Source organism: Rhincodon typus, chromosome 1, assembly GCF_021869965.1.
Source record: "Rhincodon typus isolate 14 chromosome 1, sRhiTyp1.1, whole genome shotgun sequence".
NCBI lineage: Eukaryota > Metazoa > Chordata > Chondrichthyes > Orectolobiformes > Rhincodontidae > Rhincodon > Rhincodon typus.
The window spans coordinates 4,835,178-4,857,743 of record NC_063332.1 but is presented as its reverse complement, the minus strand read 5'-3'; the positions used below and the strand labels follow the sequence as shown (position 1 = coordinate 4,857,743).

The 22,566-nt window shown below is 43.5% G+C and overlaps 1 protein-coding gene across 1 annotated transcript in view; it reads left to right on the top strand.

Moving 5' to 3' along the window:
- Positions 1 to 21,742, top strand: part of emx1 (empty spiracles homeobox 1) — a 52,113-nt gene extending 30,371 nt beyond the window's left edge. Inside the window, exon 3 of the mRNA XM_048601561.1 lies at positions 21,274 to 21,742. Within this exon, the coding sequence (XP_048457518.1) occupies positions 21,274 to 21,441 (168 nt within the window). The 3' untranslated portion in view covers positions 21,442 to 21,742. The remainder of the gene's footprint in view (positions 1 to 21,273) is intronic.
- Positions 21,743 to 22,566: the final 824 nt, after the last annotated feature.

Here is a 22,566-nt window from a genome sequence, read left to right as displayed (position 1 = left end):
GCATGATGGCTAAATTACCTCCTTCTGTACCACAATATTTGTGTGATTCAGGGTGAATAAAAGAAATTAAGTGTTTGATCAGACACATTGTATCAAATGGCAGGGCAGGTTCAACAGGCTGAATGGCCTACTCCTGTGTTCCTATGCTATTATATTCCAGTATGTTACTGTGGATTATGTAGATATCACAGGACATTGTTGAGGATTATACAGATACAGTAGATTAGTAATTGAGATTACTGTGTGATATCTAGATATCTCAGGATATTATTGTGTTTATATCCAACAACATTCCTGTGTTATGCAGATATTCCAAGAGATTACTGTACATTTACACAGATGTACCTGTGATTATTGTGTTGTGCGGATATGCTAGAACATTCCAATGTGGGTTACGTTGAAATTGTAAGGACTACAAATATTTTGTTTGGAAATGAAAAAGTCTCTGAAAAAATGGGACTTTGTACACTGCTTTGTTGCACTACCTACATCCATTGGCTCTCCTTTCTCAATTTGGTCATAATGTCGAAAAACTTAAACAAGTTTGTCAAGCATAATTTTCCATTTGTAAATCTACGCTGACTATGCACAATCAGAACATTATGGTCCATGTGTCCATTTATCCCATCTTTCATAATAAATTCAAGAATTTTCCCTACTTCTGATGTAAGGCTGACAGGTCTGTAGTTCCCCATTTTCTCTCTTGGTTCCCTTCTTAAATAATGGGGTGACATGTGCTCCATTCCAATCTGCAGGAATCATTCCAAAATCTATGGAACTTTTGGAAGGTGACCACCAGTGCATCGGCTATCTCTATAGCTATCTTCTTCAACACCTCATGATGTAGGCTATTAAGTCCTGTGTACTTACCAATAAAGGCTAGCATACCAAACACCTTCTTCACTATTCTATCTACCTTTGCAACTCCACTTTTAAGGAACTATGAACCTGCACTCCAAGGTCTCTTTGTTCAGCAAGACTGCCTAGGATATTTCCATTAAGTGTATAAGTCCTGCCCAGATTTGCCTTTCCAAAATGCAACACCTCACATTTATCTAAATTGAACTCCATCTGCCACTCCTCAGCCCATTGGCCCATCTGATCAAGGCCCTGTTTTTTTTTATTCATTCACGGGATGAGGGCATCGCTGACCAGGCTGTATTGTTTGCCCATCCCTAATTGCCCAGAGGGCACTTAAGAGTCAACCAAATTGCTGTGGGTCTGGAGTCACATGTAGGCCAGACAAGGTAAGGATGGCAGTTTCCTTCCTTGAAGGACATTAGTGAACCAGATGGGTTTTTCCGACAATGAGCAATGGATTCATGGTTATCATTAAATTCTTAATTCCAGACATTTATTGAATTCAAATTCCAGCATCTGCCGTGGTGGGATTTGAACCCTGGTCCCCAGAATATTATCTCTCGATTAACAGTCCAGCAATAATACCACTTGACGATCGCCTCCCCTTACTCTGAGGTAACCTTCTTTGCTGCCCACTACACCTCCAGTTTTGGTGTCATCTACAAAATTACTAACCATATCTCCTATGTTCACATCCAAATCTTTTAAATAAATGATGAAAAGCAGTGGACCCAGCACTGATCCTTGTGGCACACTGCTGGTCACAGGCCTAACCATTGCTCAAATGACATGAAAAATACTTCCATATCCTTTGCCTCAAGTTATGTTAGGGCCTGTGCAAACTTAACATTTCCTTTCTGGACTTTAAGTCATGACTTGGATCATCCTCACTGAGACCTACCTCATTATCTGATATCTCCTATTCTAATTCCAACCTCTTAAAGTAATAGCTTGCAGTTATAATTTTAGTTTATTCATTTTTATCCTTTTTAATTCCATTTCCCTTTCCTTATCTTTTTTTGCTCTTTCCTTGTCACTTTTTTCATACTCAAGCTGTTTTGACTGCACTGAATTTCACCTGATTCCAATGTTTTATTACCCAGCGTATTTGGACACTGTTGTATTTCCTCTAAACCCAAGTGCTGTGATAGTACCTCAATTATCTCTACCTTCATAGAAATGCCAGTCAATGTTACCTCCAGTTTACCCACCAAGTCGATCAAATTGGGTTTTAAGAGTTCCTTTTCCCTGGAGGAAATCCATCACCTTTTCCAAAGGCATGTTTTAAGTGCATTACAGAACCTGGTGTTTTTCTTCACCTCTCGAACAAAGAGACCTTGGGATGCGATGCATCATTCTTGAAAGTGGAGTTGCAAGTAGAAAGGGTGATGAAGAAGGCGTTTGGCATGCTGGCCTTCATTGGTCATAACATTCAGTGTATGTACGGAGTTGGGATGTTATGTTGCGGCTGTACAGGACATTGGTGAGGCCACTTTTCGAGTATTGTGTCTAATTCTGGTCGCCCTTCTGTAGGAAAGATGTTGTTAAACTTGAGAGGGTGCAGAAAAGATTCACAAGGATGTTGCCAGGACTGGAGGGTTTGAGTTATGGGGAGAAGCTGAATAGGCTGGGGCTATTTTCCCCGGAGCATCGGAGACTGAAGGGTGATCATACAGAGTTTTATGAGATCATGAGGGGCAGGGATAGGGTGAATAGCCAAGGTCTTTTTCCTAGAGTAGGGGAGTCCAAAACTAGAGGGCATAGGTTTAAGGTGAGAGGGGAAAGATTTAAAAAGGACCTGAGGGGTAGGCTGTTCACAGGGAGGGTGGGGCATGTCTGAAACGAGTTGCCAGAGCAAGTGGTGGAGACTGGTACAATTACAACATTTAAAAGGCATCTAAATAGGTACATGAATAGGAAGGCTTTAGAGGGATTTGGCCCAAATGTTGGCAAATGGAACTAGCTCAGACTGGGATGTCTGGTTAGCATGGATGAGTTGGACTGAAGGGTCTGTGTCCATGCTGTATGACTCTATGACTTTGACTCTATGACTCTGTTACTTGCTAATACCACACCCAAATCCTCTTGTGTCTGTTTCAGTCCAAGATGGAACGCCAAATTTTAAACACTATGCAGAAGAGAGAGAAACGGAATTGATGTTTTGGGTCCAGGCCTCCTTCATCAGGACTGAAAGCAGCTGAGAAAGGGTGGTATTTATGCTGATGATGGGTAGGGATGTGGGGTTGGGGGGGATGAAGAATAAATGGAGACAATTCCAAGAGAGGGAGAGAGAGACAGAGAAAGAAAAAAGGAGAGGGAAACAATGAGATTGCTGATGATGAGCTAAGAGGTGGATAAATAGTGAGTAGGATGCTAACAGGAAATGTGAATGTGTTAATGTTTTACACAGAGAGTGGTTCATGTGTGGAATGAACTTCCAGGGGAAGTGGTGGATGCAGGTACAGTTACAACATCTAAAAGACATTTAGATAAGTACATGACTAGAAAATGTTTGGAGGGGATAATGGGCCAAGTGGAGGCAGCTGGGACTAGTTTAGTTTGGGATTATTGTCGGCATGGTCTGGTTGGACTAAATGGTCTATTTCCATGCTGTATGACTCTAAGACTCTACGAATGGTTGAAAATGGGTTGGCTGTGTTGGGAGCAGTGTTACAAAACAGGATCTGGGGGTGTGAGTATGGGTAACGAATGAGGAGCAGGGTTTTCATTCTTCTGAAATTGTTAAACTCAGAGTTGAGTCCTGAAGACTGTAAGGTACCTAGACAGACGATGAGGTGCTGTTCCGGCAGCTTTGCGTTGAGCTTTGCTGGATTACTGCAGCAAGCCCGACACTGAAACGTTACCCGAGGAACACAGTGGTGTGTTGAAGTGGCAGGCAGCTGGAAGCTCGGGGTCATTTTTATGGACAGAACCGAGATGTTCCACAAAGTGGACACCCAGTCTATGTTTTGTCTCTCCAATATAGCGGTGAGGTGCCGGAGGACTGGAGGGTGGCTAATGTTGTGCCTTTATTTAGGAAAGTCTGTAAGGAGAAGCCTGGGAACTATAAACCAGTGAGTCTGACATCAGTGGTGGGCAAATTGTTGGAGGGGATTTTGAGAGTTAGGATTTGGATGCATTTGGAGAGGTAAGGACTGATTAGGGATAATCAGCATGGCTTTGTCTATGGGAAATTATGTCTCACAAACTTGATTGAGTTTTTGAGAACATAACCAAAAAGATTGATGAGGGCAGAATGGTAGATGTGAAGCCTTTGACAAGCTTCCGCATGGTAGACTGTTTAGTAAAGTTAGATCACCTGAGATTCAGGAGGAGTTTGCCAATTAAAAACAAAATTGGCTTAATGGTAGGAGACTAATTGTTGTTTTTTAGGACTGGAAGCCTGTGACCAGCAGTGACCTGCAGGGATCGGTGTTGTTTATCATTCATACAACCGATTTGGGTGAGAATTTAGGAGGCATGGTTAGTAAGTTTGTGAATGGTATAGTGGATAGTGAAGAATGTTATCAAAGATTATAAAGGGATCTTGATCAATTGGGCCAATGGGCTGAGGAGTGGCAGATGGAGTTTAGTTTGGATAAGTGCAAGGTATTGTATTTTGGTAAAACGAACAAGGGCAGGATGTATACAGTAAATGGTAGGGCCCTGGGTAGTGTTGTTGAACAGAGACCTAGGGGTTCGGGTACATAGTTCTTTAATTGGTTGCCTTGCTAGATGAAGAATATTATTAAATTGGGACGGCTCAGAAAAGATTTACCTGGAATGGAGTGTTTGAGCTGTGAGGACAGGGTGGACACGCTGGATAGGCTGGCACCTTTATTGACTGGAACATAGGAAGTTGAGGGGTGACCTTATGTAGGTTTATAAAATCATGAGGGGTATAGATAAGGTGAATTGCAAAGATCTTTTTCCTCGGGTGAGGGAATTCAAAATTAATGGGGCATACCAACACCAGCCCCAACACCGACACCAGCCCCGACACTGACACCGACACCGACACCAGCCCCGACACTGACCCCGACACCGACACCAGTACTAACAGAAGCTGCAGTAAAAGTTTGCAATCCCGTTAATCACCCTTTCACTGCTGACTGACCTTTTGAAAATGTACATTCTCCTGAATATTTAATTCCCAGCTTTGTATTCTTTGTAAACCTGTGTAATGACTGTAAAATCATACAATTAATCTGTATTTGTTCCATTAATTCACTGACTTTTTTCCAAATACTGTATGTATTCAAATAAAAAGCCATGAATATTGCCTTTTTATCATTTTATCCCCCTTTCATCCAAATTAATTCCGTCTCTTGCTGGCCCACTCTGGGTATTGTTATCTGAAGAGCTGCCCTGTAATTCTGCCATACCCTCTTTCTTTGTAAACCTATATTAGGCGTCTCCTAAACCTTTCCCCTCTGATTAGTTTGAAACCCTCTCCACAGCTCTCTTTATTCAACTTGTATTTATCCATTGACAGGGTATATGCTGAGAGGATGTTTCCCCTCATGGGAGAGTCCAAGATCAGAGGCCACGGTCTCAGAATAAAAGGGACACCAAATTAAGACTGGAGAGATAGATTATTGATCACCCAGGGAATCCAGTGCAATGGAGAGAGGGCAGGAAAGGGAACGTGAGGAATGTTGGATCAGCCATGATCCTATTGAATAGTGCAGCAGGCTTGATGGGCCAAATGGCCTACTCCTGCTCCTATTTCTTATGGGTCATATGATTCATCAGGATACTGGTCCCAACTCAGTCCAAGTGATGTCCATTCCATCAGAATAGCTCCCTGCTACCCCAGTATTGGTGCCACTGCTCCATTAACTAAAACCCACTCCACCCACATTAATCCTTGAGCCGCACATTTAACTCTGTGACTTTATTTATCTCGTGCCAGTTTGCCTGTGGCTCAGGGAGAAATCCCAAAATTACTACCCTGAAGGTTCTGCATTGTAATTTAGTTCCTAACTGTTCAAAGTCTTTCAGCAGAACCTCCTTTCTCATCCTATCAATGTTGTTGGTGCCAATGTGAATGAAAGAACTGGATCTGTCCCCTCCCTCTCCAAGTTCTGCAGCCCTGAGGAGATGTCCTTAACCTTGACTCTGGGGAGGCCACTCGGCCTTTGGGATTCCTGCTTTCGGCTGCAGAGAACAGTATCTATTCTCCTAATTATAAAGTCCCCTTCAGCCACTACATTCTGATTTCCTTTTCCCACTCGAATAACAAGATGCTGTGGTCAGTTTGCTCATCATCTCTACAGTCCCCACTCTCATCTGTACAGCTTGCAAGAACCCCATAACTCCTCAATTTTAACAGCATTCTGCCTCACCTGCAATCATACCCTCCCATCCATGATCACAAACCAGGTTTGAATTCCCTAATCTGAGGGATGTGATCACCCTCTGGAGCAGTGCCCAGGTAACTTGCCCCTTCCCTGATGTGGTGCAATGTTTGAGACCAGCTCCTCCACTCAGATCCAAAGTTCCCAAGCTGCAAACATTTACTACAGATGTGTTCACTCTGGATCACTGAGATGTCCAGCAGCTCCTACATACTGCAACAGCAACACATCACCCATCCTGCCATCACTATTGAATTGAATTAAAATTATAAATTAATTAATCTAGGTTCCTCATTCTTTACACTTTACTTTAATGGCTTTTTAAAAATAAGACAATCACCAGTATTAATCTTATACTTAAGCAGTTGCTTTTAAGAAAAAAAGAGGAAAGAAAAACACTGGAGATCTAAAGACAAACTGAAGAGCTTATTTTAACTTTAACAACTGGAAATATTCACCAGTCCTACTCAGCAATTAGCTTCTTTCCCTGTGTACACGTCACACAGTGGTTAGTGATATCACTTCACCGCAGTCGGTTTTTTATCCACACCTATTATCCTCTCTCACTTAACTTTTGCTTGAGAAAGTGTACCTCTTGCAGTAAACCCCAGTTAAAGCACCTCTGCCCACCTTTGCGCCGAAAACCCTCATGAATGAAATTTCCAATTGACTCACTCAGTTTTGTCTGACCCAGCTGAAATCTCATTCACACTCACTGTGTATAGCAATGAAAATAAATCTGCTCAAAGCTCATGATGACGGAATTTTATAACTGCAGCTCTACACACATTGAAGCTTCACACACTTTCTTACCCAGCTCTCAGTCCAAGGCTGAACTGAACATAGTACATAGAACACAGGACAGTACAGCACAGAAACAGGCCCTTTGGTCTACAATGTCTGTGCCAACCATGGTGCCATTCTAAATTAATTCCATCTGCCTGCACATGGTCTGTATCCCTTTATTCCTTGTCTGTCATGTGTCTCTTAAATGCTGCTAATTGTATCTGCTTCTATGACCTCCCCTGGCAGTGCATTTCAGTCACCTAACACCCTCTATTTCTTTATTTTTCTTTCCCTGGAGAACTTGTACTGAAGAATCTGTACCCAGGTACCTTGTCTTTTATTTACCTCTTTATTCATTCATGGGATGAAGGTGTTGTTGGCGAGGCAGCATTTATTGCCCATCCCTAATCGCCCAAAGGGCAGTTAAGAGTCAACCACATTACTGTGGTCTGGAGTCACATGTAGGCCAGACCAGGTAAGGATGGCAGTTTCTTTCCCGAAAGGGCATTAGTGAACCAGATGGGTTTTTCCAACAATCGGCAATGGATTCACAGTCGTCATCAGTTCTTTAATTCCTGATATTTATTTAATTCCAATTCCATCATCTACCATGGCAGGATTTGAACTTGGGTCCCCAGAGTCATCTCAGTCTCTGGATTAACAGTCCAGTGATAATACCACTAGGCCATTGCCTCCCCTAGGTACCTAAGTTACCTTATGGGTCTTATGATTCATCAGGACACTAATGAGAGGGGAAAGGTTTGGGAGACGCCTAATATAAGTTTACAAAAAAAGAGGGTATGGCAGAATTACAGGGCAGCTCTTCAGATAACAATACCCAGAGTGGGCCAGCAAGAGACGGAATTAATTTGGATTAAAGGGGAATAAAATGATAAAAAGGCAATATTCAATGCTTTTTATTTGAATACATACAGTATTTGGAAAAAAGTCAGTGAATTAATGGAACAAATACAGATTAATTGTATGATTTTACAGTCATTACACAGGTTTACAAAGAATACAAAGCTGGGAATTAAATATTCAGGGGAATGTATATTTTCAAAAGGTCAGTCAGCAGTGAAAGGGTGATTAACAGGATTGCAAAGATTGTACCTAAGGTGGTGCTGTAAGTGGCGACTTGTAAACTTTTCATTGTACTCATTTGAGTACATGTGACAATAAAGCTAATTCAATTCTGTGTAAAATAAAAACACTTGCCTCACACATCAAGTTTAAACTTTGCCCCTCTCACCTTAAACCCCTAGTATTTAACATTTGCAACCTGGGAAAAAGACTCCAGGTATCCACCTTATCCATGCCTCCCATAATTTTATATATTTCTGTCAGGTCGCCCCTCAACCTCCCACAATGTAGCAAAAACAATTCAAGTTTGTCCAACCCCTTATAGCTAATGCACTCCAATCCTGGTAGCATCCTGGTAAACCTCTACTGCACCCTCTCCAAAACCTCCATATCCTTCCTATAGTGTGGGGACGAGAACTGCACGCAATCCTCCAAATGTGGGCTCACGAAAGCTGGATACAGCTGCAACATGACTTGCCAAATTTTAAACTCAATGCCCTAAAGGATGAAGGCAAGCACACCGTACCTCTCCTTTACCACCTTATCCACCTGTGTTACCAGTTTCAGCAAACTATGGACTTCCACCCCAAGAGAGTGATAGGAGCCTGGCATGTGCTGCCAGGGGTGGTGGTAGAGGCAGATATGGAAGGGGAGTTTAAGGGACTTTTAGACGAGCAGGTGAAAATATGCAAAGAATAGAGGGTTTTTGATCATGGGCAGGCAGAAGGGATTTGTTTCATTTGGCGTCATGTATGACACAGCATGGTACACCAAAGGGCCCATTCCTGTGCTGTACTGTTCTATGCTCTATCCCTCTGTATATCAATGCTCCTGAGGGTCGTTCCTGTATACTTTCCTGTTCTATTTGATCTACCAAAATGCATCAGCTCACATTTGCCCAGATTAAACTCCATCTGCCATTTCTCCGCCCAACTTTCCAACTTTATCCTGATCTTTATGTCCTGCTATATCCTTTGACAACCTTCCTTGGACCTTTTGTGACCTAATCTTCTGGACCAGCCTTCCATGTGAAAGGGTTAGGGTCAGGGTTAGGGTTAAATACTTTAATATCCTTGTTAAATATGTTAGTAAACACCGTGTCCCTCCTTCCTAATATTATTCTAGTTAATCTCCTTTGCAGTCTCACTAGGGTTTCACATCTTGCCTTGAACAGAACTGCACATAATACTCCAAGTGTGCTCTGACCAATGGTTTGTAAGAGATGTAGGATCACTTCCTTGCTTTTATACTCCATGCCTCTATTTATTATGGGCCCATGGTATTAGAGGTAAGGTGCTAACATGGATAGAAGATTGGCTGAAAGCAGAGAGTGGGAATAAAAGGGTCTTTCTCAGGATGGCAGCCAGTGACAAGTGGTGTTCCACAAGGGTCAGTGCTGGGACCACAACTTTTCACTTTGTACGTTAATGATCTCGATGAAGGAACTGTGGGCATTCTGGCTACGTTTGCAGACGATGCAAAGACAGGTGGAGGGACAGGTAGTATTGAGGAGGTGGGGAGGAGGTGAGAAGGATTTGGACAGGTTAGGAGAGTGGGCAAAGAAGTGACAGATGGAGTACAATGTGGGAAAGTGTGAGGTCATGCACTTTGGTAAGAAGAATAAAAACATGGACTGTTTTCTAAATGGGGAGAAAATTCAGAAGTCTGAAGTGCAAAGAGACTTGGGAGTTCTAGTCTAGTATTCTCTCAAGGTAAACTTGCAGGTTGAGTCAGTAGTCAGGAAGGCAAATGCAATGTTGGCATTTATTTTGAGAGGACTTGAATATAAAGGCAGGGATATACTACTGAGGCTTTATAAGGCTCTGGGCAGACCACATTTGGAGTATTATGTGCAGTTTTGGGCCCCATATCTCAGGAAGGATGTACTGGCCCGGGAGCGGGTTCAGAGGAGGTTCACAAGAATGGTCCCAGGAATGAAAAGCTTAACATATGAGGAACGTTTGAGGATTCTGGAACTATACTCATTGGAGTTGAGAAGGATGAGGGGGGATCTAATTGAAACTTACAGAATACTGAATGGCCTGGACAGAGTGGGTGTTGGGAAGATGCTTCCATCGGTAGGAGAGACTGGGACCCGAGGGCACAGCCTTAGAGTAAAGGGAAGGCGTTTTACAACAGAGATAAGGAGAAACTTCTTCAGCCAGAGAGTGGTGAATCTATGGAATTCACTGCCACAGAAGGCTGTGGAGGCCAGGTCATTGAGTACATATAAGACTGAGATAGATAGGTTCTTGATTATCAAGAGGATCAAGGGTTATGGGGAGAAAGAAAGGGTTATGGTGTGTTGACTTTCATTGGCAGGGGAATTGAGTTTAAGAGCCGTGAGGTTATGCTGCAGCTCTAAAAAACTCTGGTTTGACCACACTTGGAATATTGTGTTCATTTCTAGTCACCTCATTATAGGAAAGATGTGGAAGCTTTAGAGAAGGTGCAGAGGAGATTCACCAGGATGCTGCCTGGACTGGAGGGCAGGTCTTATGAGGAAAGGTTGAGGGAGCTAGGGCGTTTTTCATTGGAGCGAAGAAGGGTGAGAGGTGACTTGATAGAGGTGTACAAGATGATGAGAGGCATAAATAGAGTGGATAGTCAGAGACATTCTCCCAGGGCGGAAATGACTATTATGAGGTGGCATAATTTTAAGGTGATTGGAGGAAGGTATAGGGGAGATGTCAGAGGTAGGTTCTTCACACAGAGAGTGGGGTGTGTGTGGAATGCGCTGCCAGCAGTGGTAGTGGAGTCAGATAATTTAGAGACTTTTAAGCGACCCTTGTATAGGCACATGGAGGATAGTAAAATGTAGGGTATGCAGGATACATTGACCTTAGTCGGATAATAGGTCGGCACAACATCGTGGGCCAAAGGGCCTGTACTGTGCTGTACTGTTCTATGTTCTATGTTTAAAGCAGGAGAATGAGGTTGAGGAACTTATCAGCCATGATTGAATGGCGGAGCAGACTCAATGGGCCGAATGGCCTAATTTCTGCTCCTATGTCTTATGGTCTTATAGTCTTACAAGCAGTCAGTTCCAGAGTCCCACCACCCTCAGGTGAAGATTTTTCCTCACATTCATAAGACCATAGGGCATAGGAGCAGAATTAGGCCATCTGGCGCATGGAGTCTGCTCCCCTGTTCAATCATGGCTAATATGTTTCTCAACCCCTTTCGCCTTCTTCCTGTAACCCTTGATTCCCTTACTAATCAAGAGCCTATCTATCCCTACCTTAAATACACTCAAAGACTTGGCCTCCACAGCCCTCTGCAGCAATGAGTTCCACAGATTCACCTCTGGCTGAAGAAATTCCTCCTCATCTCAGTTCTAAAGGGCCAGCCCTTCACTCTGAGACTGTGCTTACGGCTGCTAGTCTCTTCTACTAGTGGAAACACCTCCACATTCACTCTATTCAGACCTCTCAGTATCCTGTAAGTTTCAATCAGTTTCAATGGAGCTTTTCCTTCTAAACTTCACAGAGTATAGACCCAGAGCCCTCAACTGCTCCTCACAACGACAAGTCCTTCAGCCCCGGGATTTTTCTTGTAAACCTCCTCTGGCCCCCTTCCAATGCCAGCACATCCTTCCTTGTATCCCCTCTAAATCTCCTGTCCCTTGCCTCAAATCTGATCATTACTTCTTCTTATCTATCCTGTCTTTTCCCCCCTCATAACTTTATTCATTTCACCCATGTCCCCTCTCAGTCTCCTTTGTTCTCAGGAAAACAATCTCACTCTGTCCAATCTCTCTTTATAACTGAAACTCTCCAGCCCAGGGAACATCCTGGTAAATCTCCCTCTGCACCCTCTCCAGTGCAGTCACATCCCTCCTATAATGTGGATTCCATAACTGCACACAATACTCTCACTGTGGCCTTACCAGCATTTATCCAGTTTCAGTGTAACATTCCTGCTCTTAAACTCTGTGCCTCAGCTAATGTAGGTAAGTAAACCATGTGTCCTCTTAACCACTTTATCCACTTGTCCTGATACATTAAGAGCCTGGTGTACACACACTCCAAGATCTCATTGATCCTTGCTGCTTCCCAGGGTCCTTCTGTATTCCATTGCCTTGTTTGTCCTAACCAAATGTGTCACCTCACGTTTACCCAGATTGAATTCCATTTGTCTCTGATCAGTCCCTCTGATCAGCCTGTCCTCCTGTAATCTAAGGCTATCCTCCTCACCATTTACTACCTTGCCAATTTTTGTATCATCTGCAAAAGTACTGATCAACCCTCCTACATTCAAGTCCAAAACATTTATATAAACCGCAAACAGCAAGGGCACCGATACTGACTCCAGTGGAACCCCACTGGACAGACTTCCAGTCAGAAAAAGACACCTCAACCATCATCCTCTGCTTCCTGCCACTCTGCCAAATTTTCTTGGATCCCATGGGCTCCCACCTTCACTATCAATCTTCCATCTGGGACCGTATCAAAAGCCTTGCTGAAATCCAAGTAGACTACATCAAAAACATTGCCCCCACCTACACACCTGGTCACCTCTTTGAAAAATTCAATCAATTAAGTTTGTCAGATATGACCTGCCCTCAACAAAACCATGCTGATTCTCTTTTAATAATCTCTGCTTCTCCAAATGCAGATTAATTTTGTTTCTCAGAATTGCTTCCAATAGTTTCCCCACCACTGAGGTTAGACTGACTGACCTGTAGTTTCTTGTTTATCCCTTACTCCCTTCCTGCATAACAGTACCTTATTGGCTGTCATCCAGTCCTCCAGCACCTCTCCTGTAGCCGTAGAGGAACTAAACATTCTTCCAAGCTCCCTTGCTATTTCCTCCATTGCCTCGCTCAACAGTGAGGTGTCTGGGGAGATTGTCACTGGACTAGTGACCTAGAGACATAGGTAATGTTCTGGGGACCTGGGCTCAAATCCCACTATGGTAGAATTTGAATTCAATAAAAATCTGGAATTAAGAGTCTATTGATAACCATGGAAACTTTGCCAATTGTCAGGGGCAAAAAAAAACATTTGGCTCACTAATGTTCTTTAAGGAAGGAAACTTACCTAGTCTGGCCTACATGTGACTCCAGACCACATAACAATGTGGTTGACTCTCAACTACATTCTGGTCAATTAGGGGTGGGCAATAAACACTGGCCTGGAAAATAATGTCCACATCCTATAAATGAATATTTAAACAAAAAAACTGGTATACATTTCATCCAGCCCTGGAGATTTATCTATTTTTAAACCTGGCAGACTACTCAGAACCTTCTCTCTGTTTATTCCTTTCCTTTTACATGACTCTGACCAGCCAGCTCAGATCAGATCCAGCCCTTAGAATTAGGAGGCTCTCTGACTACGCTAATTTCTTTAATTATATCACAGTCTTTAATGAGGATTCAGGTTCAGCCTTAATTAGGCTGCTCTTTCCATGCACCCTTTGGAAAAAAAATCCTGCTCAAAGATCTCAGTGACAGAATTTTAAACCTGCAGGTTTGCACAAATTAAAGTTTTAAACACAATTAGGATGATTTGGTCCCCTCATCCAGGTCACTGTGTACATTGTAACTAAATGAGGCCCACACCTTCCTTGATGCAGCACCTCACACTGTCATCTCCTTGTTTTAAATGCATGAACAATCCGTCAGTCAGCTGATACCCTTCTCTAATCAATGATTTCAATCTGGTGTAATATTGTATCCCTATCTCTTCCCATTGTACATTCCCAAACATACTCCCACTGGACCAGATGTCTTACCCCATTAAAGTTTCATTAGTTCAGCAATTATTAACTCCACCCCTTTCTGCCTCAAATATTTTAACATCCGTTTTGATCCTTCTATTTTATATTATTATGGTATATGTTGATGCAAACAAAGAATTTAGGATTTCTGCCATTATTCATCCATTTGTAGGAAATATTACATTTGTCATTGATGTCCCAATAGGATACTTAATAATTTATTTTAGATTCCTTGAGAATTTAATCGTACAGTCTCTCTCTTTATCTACAATTTGTCTTGTTTCCTAACCTGTTTATACTCTGTCTTGTTATCCTCTCCTTTCTTGTCAGTGTGGTTAGTCTTTACGATCAATCACCAGGATGTGTCAGTACTGTCTGGTTTCTTCTTGCTCTTTGATCAGAGGCATTTCCCTGGTCGCTGGTTTAAAGGGTTCCATCTGCTGTTCTCTTTCTGTAGCGGTGAATGTCTACCTAGCTTACTTTCCCGAGTCCCATTCTCATCCCCCTCTGCCATGTAAAGACAGAACTCCTGCTCGCTCATCAACATGCTGCCCCCCAGTGATATCGCTGGAAATAACTGCATCAGGTGAAACGACAACAAGCTTTCCTGCTCCTCTGATGCTGCTTGGCCTGCTGTGTTCATCCAGCTCTACACCTTGTTATCTCAGATTCTCCAGCATCTGCAGTTCCTACTATCTCTGAAACATGCACTCCCAGCTCGTTCTCAGCACCGCCTCTCAACTTCTGCAGTGTCTCTGATCTGTCTGCCATTCAATACTGGAGGAACAGAAATCTCCTCCAAGCAGGTATAAAAGCCATTAGCTTTGGCCAATCACCTTTACCTAACCAGCGAGAATAAGACAGAGGAGCAGAAATGGGTTATTCAGCTCACTGAGTCTGCTCTGTTATTCAATAGTATCACGGTTGGTCTGATGATCTGAGAGTCATAGAGTAATACACCATGGAAACAGGCACTTTGGCCCGAACTGGTCCATGCTGACCATGGTGTCCATTCGGCTAATTAAAGAGCCACTTTCCTTCTTTTCCCCATAACATTTGATTCCCTTAAAAATCGATCTCAGCCTTGAATGTACTCAATGACCCAGCAGCAGCAGACCTCTACAGTGAAGAATTCCACAGATTCACTCCTCTCTGAGAGAAGAAATTCATTCTCATTTCTGTCTTAAATGTGTAACCCCTTATTCTGAGGTGATGCGGGAACTGCTTAAAGACCTGTTGGGAAGAGTTCAAGACCAGCATATTCCAATAAGGAAGAATGACAAGGATGGCAAGGTAAGGGACCCTTGGATAACGAGGAGGTTGTGAATTTAGTCAAAAGGGGAAAAAAGCATATGTAAGGTTTAGGAAGCTAAAATCGGACAGGGCCCATGAGGAATATAAGTAATTCAGGAAAGAACTCAAGCAGGGAATTAGGAGATCAAGAAGGGGCCATGAAATGAACTTGGAAAGTAGGGTTAAAGAGAATCCCAAGGTATTCTACAGATACATCAAAAACAAGAGGATAACTAGGGAGAAGATAGGACCACTCAAGGATAAAGGAGGGAACTTGTGTGCATGGATGCAGAGGATGTGGATGAGATGCTAAATGAGTACTTTGCGTCGGTATTCACCCAGGAGAAGGACATGGAGGATAGTGAGATTTATGCGGAGCATGCGAATATGCTCAGGCATTCTGTGATCAAGAAAGAAGTGGTGTTGAGTTTCTTGAAGAGCATTAAGGTGGATAAGTCCCCAGGGCCCAATGGTATCTACCCCAACTTATGGAGAGAGGCAAGAGAGGAGATTGCTGGAGCCTTGACCATCGTCTTTGTATCCTCCCTAGGCACTGGAGAGGTCCCAGAGGACTGGCAAGTAGCTAATGTTGATCCTCTGTTCAAGAGGGTAATAGGGATAATCCAGGAATCTATAGACCAGTGAGTCTCACATGGTCATTGGGAAGCTATTGGAGAGAATTCCTAATGATGGGATTTATGCACATTTGGAAAGGCATGGCCTAATTAGGGACAGTCAGCCTGGCTCTGTGCAGGGAAGGTCATGTCTTACTAACTTGATTGAATTTTTCACGGACGTGACGAAGGTGATCGATGAGGGCAGAGCAGTGGATGTTTACATGGATTTTAGTAATGCTTTCGACAAGGTATCTCATGGTAGGCTCATCCAGAAGATTAAGATGCGTGGGATCCACGGTGACTTGGCCGCATGGATTCAGAATTGGCTTGCTCATAGAAGGCAGAGGATATTGGTGGAATAGAGTTTTTTAGGCGTGAGGTCTACGACTAGTGGTATTCAGCAGGGATCCGTAGTGGGACCTCTGTTGTTAGTGATATGTATAAGTGACTTGGATGAAAATGTACCTTGGTGGGTTAGTTTGCAGACAATACAAAGATCGGTGGAGATGTGAATAGTGTAGAAGGTTGTCAAAGGATACAGCAGGATATAGATAAGATGCAGACATGGGCAGAGAAATGGCAGATAGAGTTTAATCTGGGTAAGTGTGAGGTGTTGCATTTTGGGAGATAAAATGTTCAGGAAAAATATACAGTTAATGGCAGGATTATGAACAACAGTGATGTACAGAAGGATCTTGGGGTTCAAGTCCGTAGCACTCTGAAAGTAGCCACACAAGTAGATAGGGTGGTAAAGAAGGCATATGGCATGCTTGCCTTTATTGGTTGGGGAATTGAGTACAAGAGTCAGGATGTCATGTTGAGATAGCAGGAACTGCAGATGCTGGAGACTGTGAGATAACAAGGTGCAGAGCTGGATGAACACAGCAGGCCAGGCAGCATCAGAGGAGCAGGAAAGCTAACGTTTCGGGTCTGGATCCTTCTTCAGAAAATGAATCATTTTAATATAAAGTATGAATATAAAACTATGAGATGCATAGATAGGGTTGATAGAATCTTTTTCCCAGAGTTGAAATGTCTAAAAGAAGGGACATGCATTTAAGGTTAGAGGGGGAAAGTTCAAAGGCGATGTGAGGGGCACGTTTGTTTACACAGAGAGTGGTAGGAGTGTGGAATGTGCTGCCAGGGGTGGTGGTGGAGACAGATACGATAGGGGTGTTTAAGTGACTTTTAGGAAAGCACTTGAATACAGAAGGAATGGGGGGATATGGACCAAGGGCAGGCAGAAGGGATTAGTTTCGCTTGGCGTCATGTTTAGCACAACATCGTAGGCTGAAGGACCCATTCCTGTGCTGTTATATGATGCTCTCTGGTCCTAGACTCTCCTACAAGAGTCTACACTGTCAAATCCCCTAAAAATTTAGTATATTTCAATCAGATCACTTCATTCTTCTAAACTCCAATCAGTGCAGGTCCAACCTACTCAACCTCTCCTCATATGACGGTTCCTCCATACCTGGTATCAACCTAGTGAACCTTCTCTGGATTGCCTCCAATGCCAGTGTGCCTTTCCTTGGAAAATGGGCCCAAAGCTGCTCAGAGTACACCAGAAGTGGTCTGACGAGTGCCTTGTAGAGTTTAGCAAGAATTCCCTATTTGTCACCCTTTCTATCTGCGGAACATGGAAGCTAGCTTTCTGCGATGCATGCACAAGGACATCCAAATGCGCTGTCCCATAGCTTTCTTCATTTAAATAATATTCAGTGCCTCTATTCTTTCTGCCAAATTTCCATGTACTATATTCCATCTGCCAAGTTCTTGCCCACTCGCTGAACCTGTTTACATCCTTCTGCAGATTCTTTGTGCCATCCTCACCAATTGCCTTCCCACCTATTTTTGTGTCTTCTGAAAACTTGGCTATTGTACCTTCATTCAAGTCATTAAAATATATTGTAAATAATTGTAGCCCTAATGCTGATCCCTGTGGCACTCCACTAGTTACAGGATGCATGGCTGAAAATGTCCCCCTTATCCTAACTCTCTATCTTCCAAGAAAAAGAAAAATATCTCCTCATCACAGTCATAAACGGTATCTCCCTCATTTTTCAAGTGTGCCCTGGTTCTAGACTCCTTAACCAGGGAGATGATCTTACCTGGATCTAATCTGTCTGTCCCTCTAAGTATTTTGTGTATTTCAATCTGATCACCACATTCTCTGTAATTGTAGAGAATACAGGCTCAGATTTGCCCAATCTCTTTATAGAACAATCTTGCCATTCTGGGGTAAGTCTGGTAAATCATCAATAAGTTCAAAGAGCTGTGGATGCTGGAAGTCTGAATCAAAAGGAAAAAGTGCTGGAGAAACTCAGCAAGTCTGATAGCATCTGTGGGAAGAAAGCAGAGTTAACATTTCTAGACAAATTGTCCTTTGTCAGAACTGGTTCTGATGGAGGGTCACTGGACTCAAAACCTTAACTCTAGTTTGTCCCTCCACAGATACTGCCACACCTGCTCAGTTTCTCCAGCACTTACAATTTTTGTTTCTGGTGAATCTTAATAGCATTCTCTGTCTCTGGTAATAGTATCTTTCTTGAGATAAGGAGTAAAATTGGTAATCCAGGACTGATCTAGCTGCGCTCCTATACAATTGTAGCAAGACTTCACTACTCTTGTACTCAAATCCTCCTCTGATAAAGGCCAACATTCCACTAGCCTTCCTAATAGATTGCAGGTTGTCTTCAGTGCTTTATTGACAAGGACATGTACATCTTAACTTCACATCCTCTCACCATTTAAGAAATAATCTGCTCATCTGCTTCTCCTACCAAAGAGGATAACCTCACATTTGTCCACAATATATTTAATTTGCCTGTACTTCATTGAATCTTTCTCAACTTTACTGAAGCCACTTTACATCTTCCTCACAACACACGTTCTCACTTAGCTTTGTGTCATCTGCAAATTTAGAGACTTTGTATTTGGTCCCCACCTCCTAATCAGTGATGTGTTTGTGAACAACTGGGGCCAAGTATGGATCATGTGGGATCCTACCAATCACAGCCTGCCAGTTCTCTGGGTTGAACTCCTAAATGCATGACATTTCCATGACCAAACCACCTAACTCCAACTCAGCGACAGTCCCCTCCCCATGAGCCTCTGCTAGAATGACTATTCCCACGCTATCTTGGACAGCCTCCTACTTCCCACCCTAAATAAACATGAGGCCATCTGGCACTCTCCTGTCCCAGTCCTAAACCATTACAAGACCCAGTTGTTTCTCACCCTCCTGATGCTTCCTGGCCCACATTGACTTCCAGTCTGGCAATGGCTTCATTTAAAAATGATCATTCTTGCTTTCCAATTCATCCATTCACACTCTAGCCCTCCCACATACTTCCTTCAGCAACACAACACTCCACGATCTCTGTCTCCTCCAATTCTTACCTCTTGCACATTTTTAATCTCAATGACACAACGCCTGATGGTTGTGTATTCAAGTGTCCAGGCCTTAAGTAATTCTCTTTCTAATTCTGCTAAGGAGAGAGTGAGAACTGAAGGACATACTCAAAAGCCTGGAGACATCTCAGTGGTTTGTAGAGCTTAGGGGAGCTAAGACTATTGCTGGACTGTTAATCCAGATAATGTTCTGGGGAAAAAAACAAAGTCGCTGGAAAAGCTCAGCAGGTCTGGCAGCATCTGTGAAGGAGAAAACAGAGTTAACGTTTCGGGTCCGGTGACCCTTCCTCAGAACTGACAGTGGCTGGGAAAACGTCAGTTTATATGCAGAAAATAGGGTGGTGGGTGTGGTAGGGAGTAAACGATAGGATAGAGGCCAAAGAGAGAGAAAGACAGTTGGACAGACAAAGGAGTTGCTAACGATCAGGCTGGGAGGGTGAGTAGTTATTAATGGGGACTGTTAGTGACTAACAACAGGGGGTGTGTAGTGGCAGGCTACGTGGTAACAGGGCCTGGTATGTGGGGTGGGGGGCTGGGACATGGGAGAGTTTAGGCCCTAAAATTAGTGATCTCAATAATGAGTCCGGAGGGCTGCAGGGTCCCCAAGCAGAAAATGAGGTGTTGTTCCTCCAGCTTGTGTTGGGCTTCACTGGAACGCTGTAGCAAGCCGGAGACAGAGATGTTGGCCAGGGAGCAGGGTGGTGCATTGCGGTGGGGAGTTCTGGGGAGCTGGGTTTGACTGCTGCAGTGGCAGATGGTGGAATGTGAATTCAATAAAAAAAAAGGTCTGGAATTAAGAGTCCAATGACGACCATGAATCGATTGTCGGAAAAACCCATCTGGTTCACTAATGCCCTTTAGGGAAGGAAACTGCCATCCTTACCTGGTCTGGGCTACATGTGACTGCAGACGCACAGCAATGTGGTTAACTGTTACCTGTTGTCTGGAATGCTGCCAAATCAGTGATGCCCTCATTCCATGACTGAATAAAGATAAAAATGCTGGGGGTGTTTACAGAGATGGGGAAGGACAAACGCATTTTCTTATTCTGATATGAATTACACCTTCCAAGATGGGGCCTATAAAATCTGAGTCATATGTGGCCCAGACCAAGTAAGAACAATAAGTTTTCTTGCCTAAAGAATATCAGTGAACTAGTTATGTTTTACCACAATCTGACAACTTCATGGTCACTTTTACTAAACTTTTAATGCTTGTCTTTTTTAAAAGAAAAACAGGCTCCAAATTCTCAGACAGCCCCTGGTGGGATTTGAACATGCACACTGGGTTGTTAACCAGGTCATTGGATTTAGTAACAGAATCAATACACCATCGGCTCTCCTGATGATGGCGCAATTGTGGGTGTTGCTGTCTGGGCCAGCCTGTGCTGCCCATCTCCATGTACATTGGCCAAGGTGGTAGTGAGATGCTTTCCTGAACCACTGCAGTCAAACTGGTGTAAAGACACGCATGATGCTGTTAGGATGTCATTTTGGCCCAGTGACACGGAAGGAACAGCAATATCTGTTGTATCTGCTGCCCATGTCCTTCTAGATGGAAGTGGTCTTGGGTTCGGAAGGTGCTGTCTGAGGATCTTTGGTGAATTTCTGCAGTGCATCTTGTAGATAGTACACACTGCTGCTACTGAGCATCCGTGGTGGAGGGAGTGGATGCTTGTGGATGTGATGCCAATCAAGCGGCTGCTTTGTCCTGGATGGTGTCAAGCTTCTTGAGTGTTGTTGGGGCTGCACTCATCCAGGCAAGTGGGGAGTATTCCATCACACTCCTGACTTGTGCCTTGTAGATGGTGGACAGGATTTGGGGAGTCAGGAGGGGAGTTACTCACCGCAGTATTCCTAGATTCTGACCTGCTCTTGTAGCCACTGTGTTTATGTGGTGAGTCTAGTCAGTTTCTGGTGATGGTAAACTCCCAGGATGTTGATAATGGGGTATTCACCATTGAATGTCAATGGGTGATGGTTAGATTCTCTCTTATTGGTGATGGTCATAACCCGGCACTTGTGTGGCGTGAATGTTACTTGGCACTTGCAGGCCAAGCCAAATTCCTTGTCTCTTCTTCCACAAGTTAAATATTACACCTGAAGCCTGAACCTGTGGTATCTCTTCCCTGGCAGGTAAAGGTGTGGTTCCAGAACAGGAGAACAAAATATAAGCGTCAGAAGCTGGAAGAGGAAGGACCTGAGTCCCAGCAGAAAAAGAAAGGCTCACATCACGTGAACCGCTGGAGACTGGCAACTAAACAATCCAGCCCTGAGGACATTGATGTCACCTCTGAGGACTAGTGAGGGAGAACAGGGGCTAGGGAGGTGGGAGTGGGAAAATGGGGAGGGTGGTGCGGAAGGGGAAGGCGAAGAGCAAGAGACATCGAAAGGTAATGAACGAAAGCACAGACATTTCTGACTCAGTGCAAGGAGCTTGGGAAACCTTCAAAAACAAGTTTGGAGAATGACAACAAGACATCGACAATCATCAAAGACCCTGTACAAGACTTTGTGGAAACTGAATCTCAGAAGAAAATGCACTTCAGGATGTAGTTGGAAAAGGGTAACACTTTTCCAGTGACATTGAACCATGCCCTGTGTGTATGTGTATATATATATATATATATAAATATATATTATATTAAAATGTTATCTGAAAGAATAAATTTTTTTTATTTATTGGACGTTCCTTTTTTATAACGGTGACTCTTCAACTTGTTGTGAGGAGAAAGGCCTGAATGATTGAAATGGTTTTACCTCCTCAGAAGTTGAATATGTTTTTGTTGAGGTGGAGGTGTCCCAATGACTGCAGATCCACAAGGGAATGTGTTGGGAAGTCGTGTGCCTCATTTTCAGGGAGTGAGCTTCTTGTTTCTCACTGCACTTGTTGAATGAGTTATATCTGGAATTCCCACTGATCGCCCAAAAATAAATCAATACATAATGGTGTTGTCACATGTAAGTGATGTTGGTGTCAAAGGGCAACATGGAAGACGCTTTCAGTGGTTTATTCAGATATCCCCAGCTCCTCACAGCGGTGTCCTCCTCCTACTCCTCCCCTAAAGGTGCTGAGTCTCACTGAGACTTAGCTCCAGTGTCGGACCCCACTGCCTACAATCACCTGGATGATCATTCTCCCTGTGTGAGCACGCGCAGTGACAGTCAGCCTGACCTGGCCTTAACTCACACTCACACACTCACACACACACTCACACACACACACACACACACACTCACACACACACACACAATCTCACACACACACATTCTCACACACACACACTCACACACACACACACACACAGTCACACACACACACACACACTCACACACACACTCACTCACACACACACACACACACAGAGTCACACACACACTCATACAGACACACACTCACACATACACACACACAGTCACACACACACA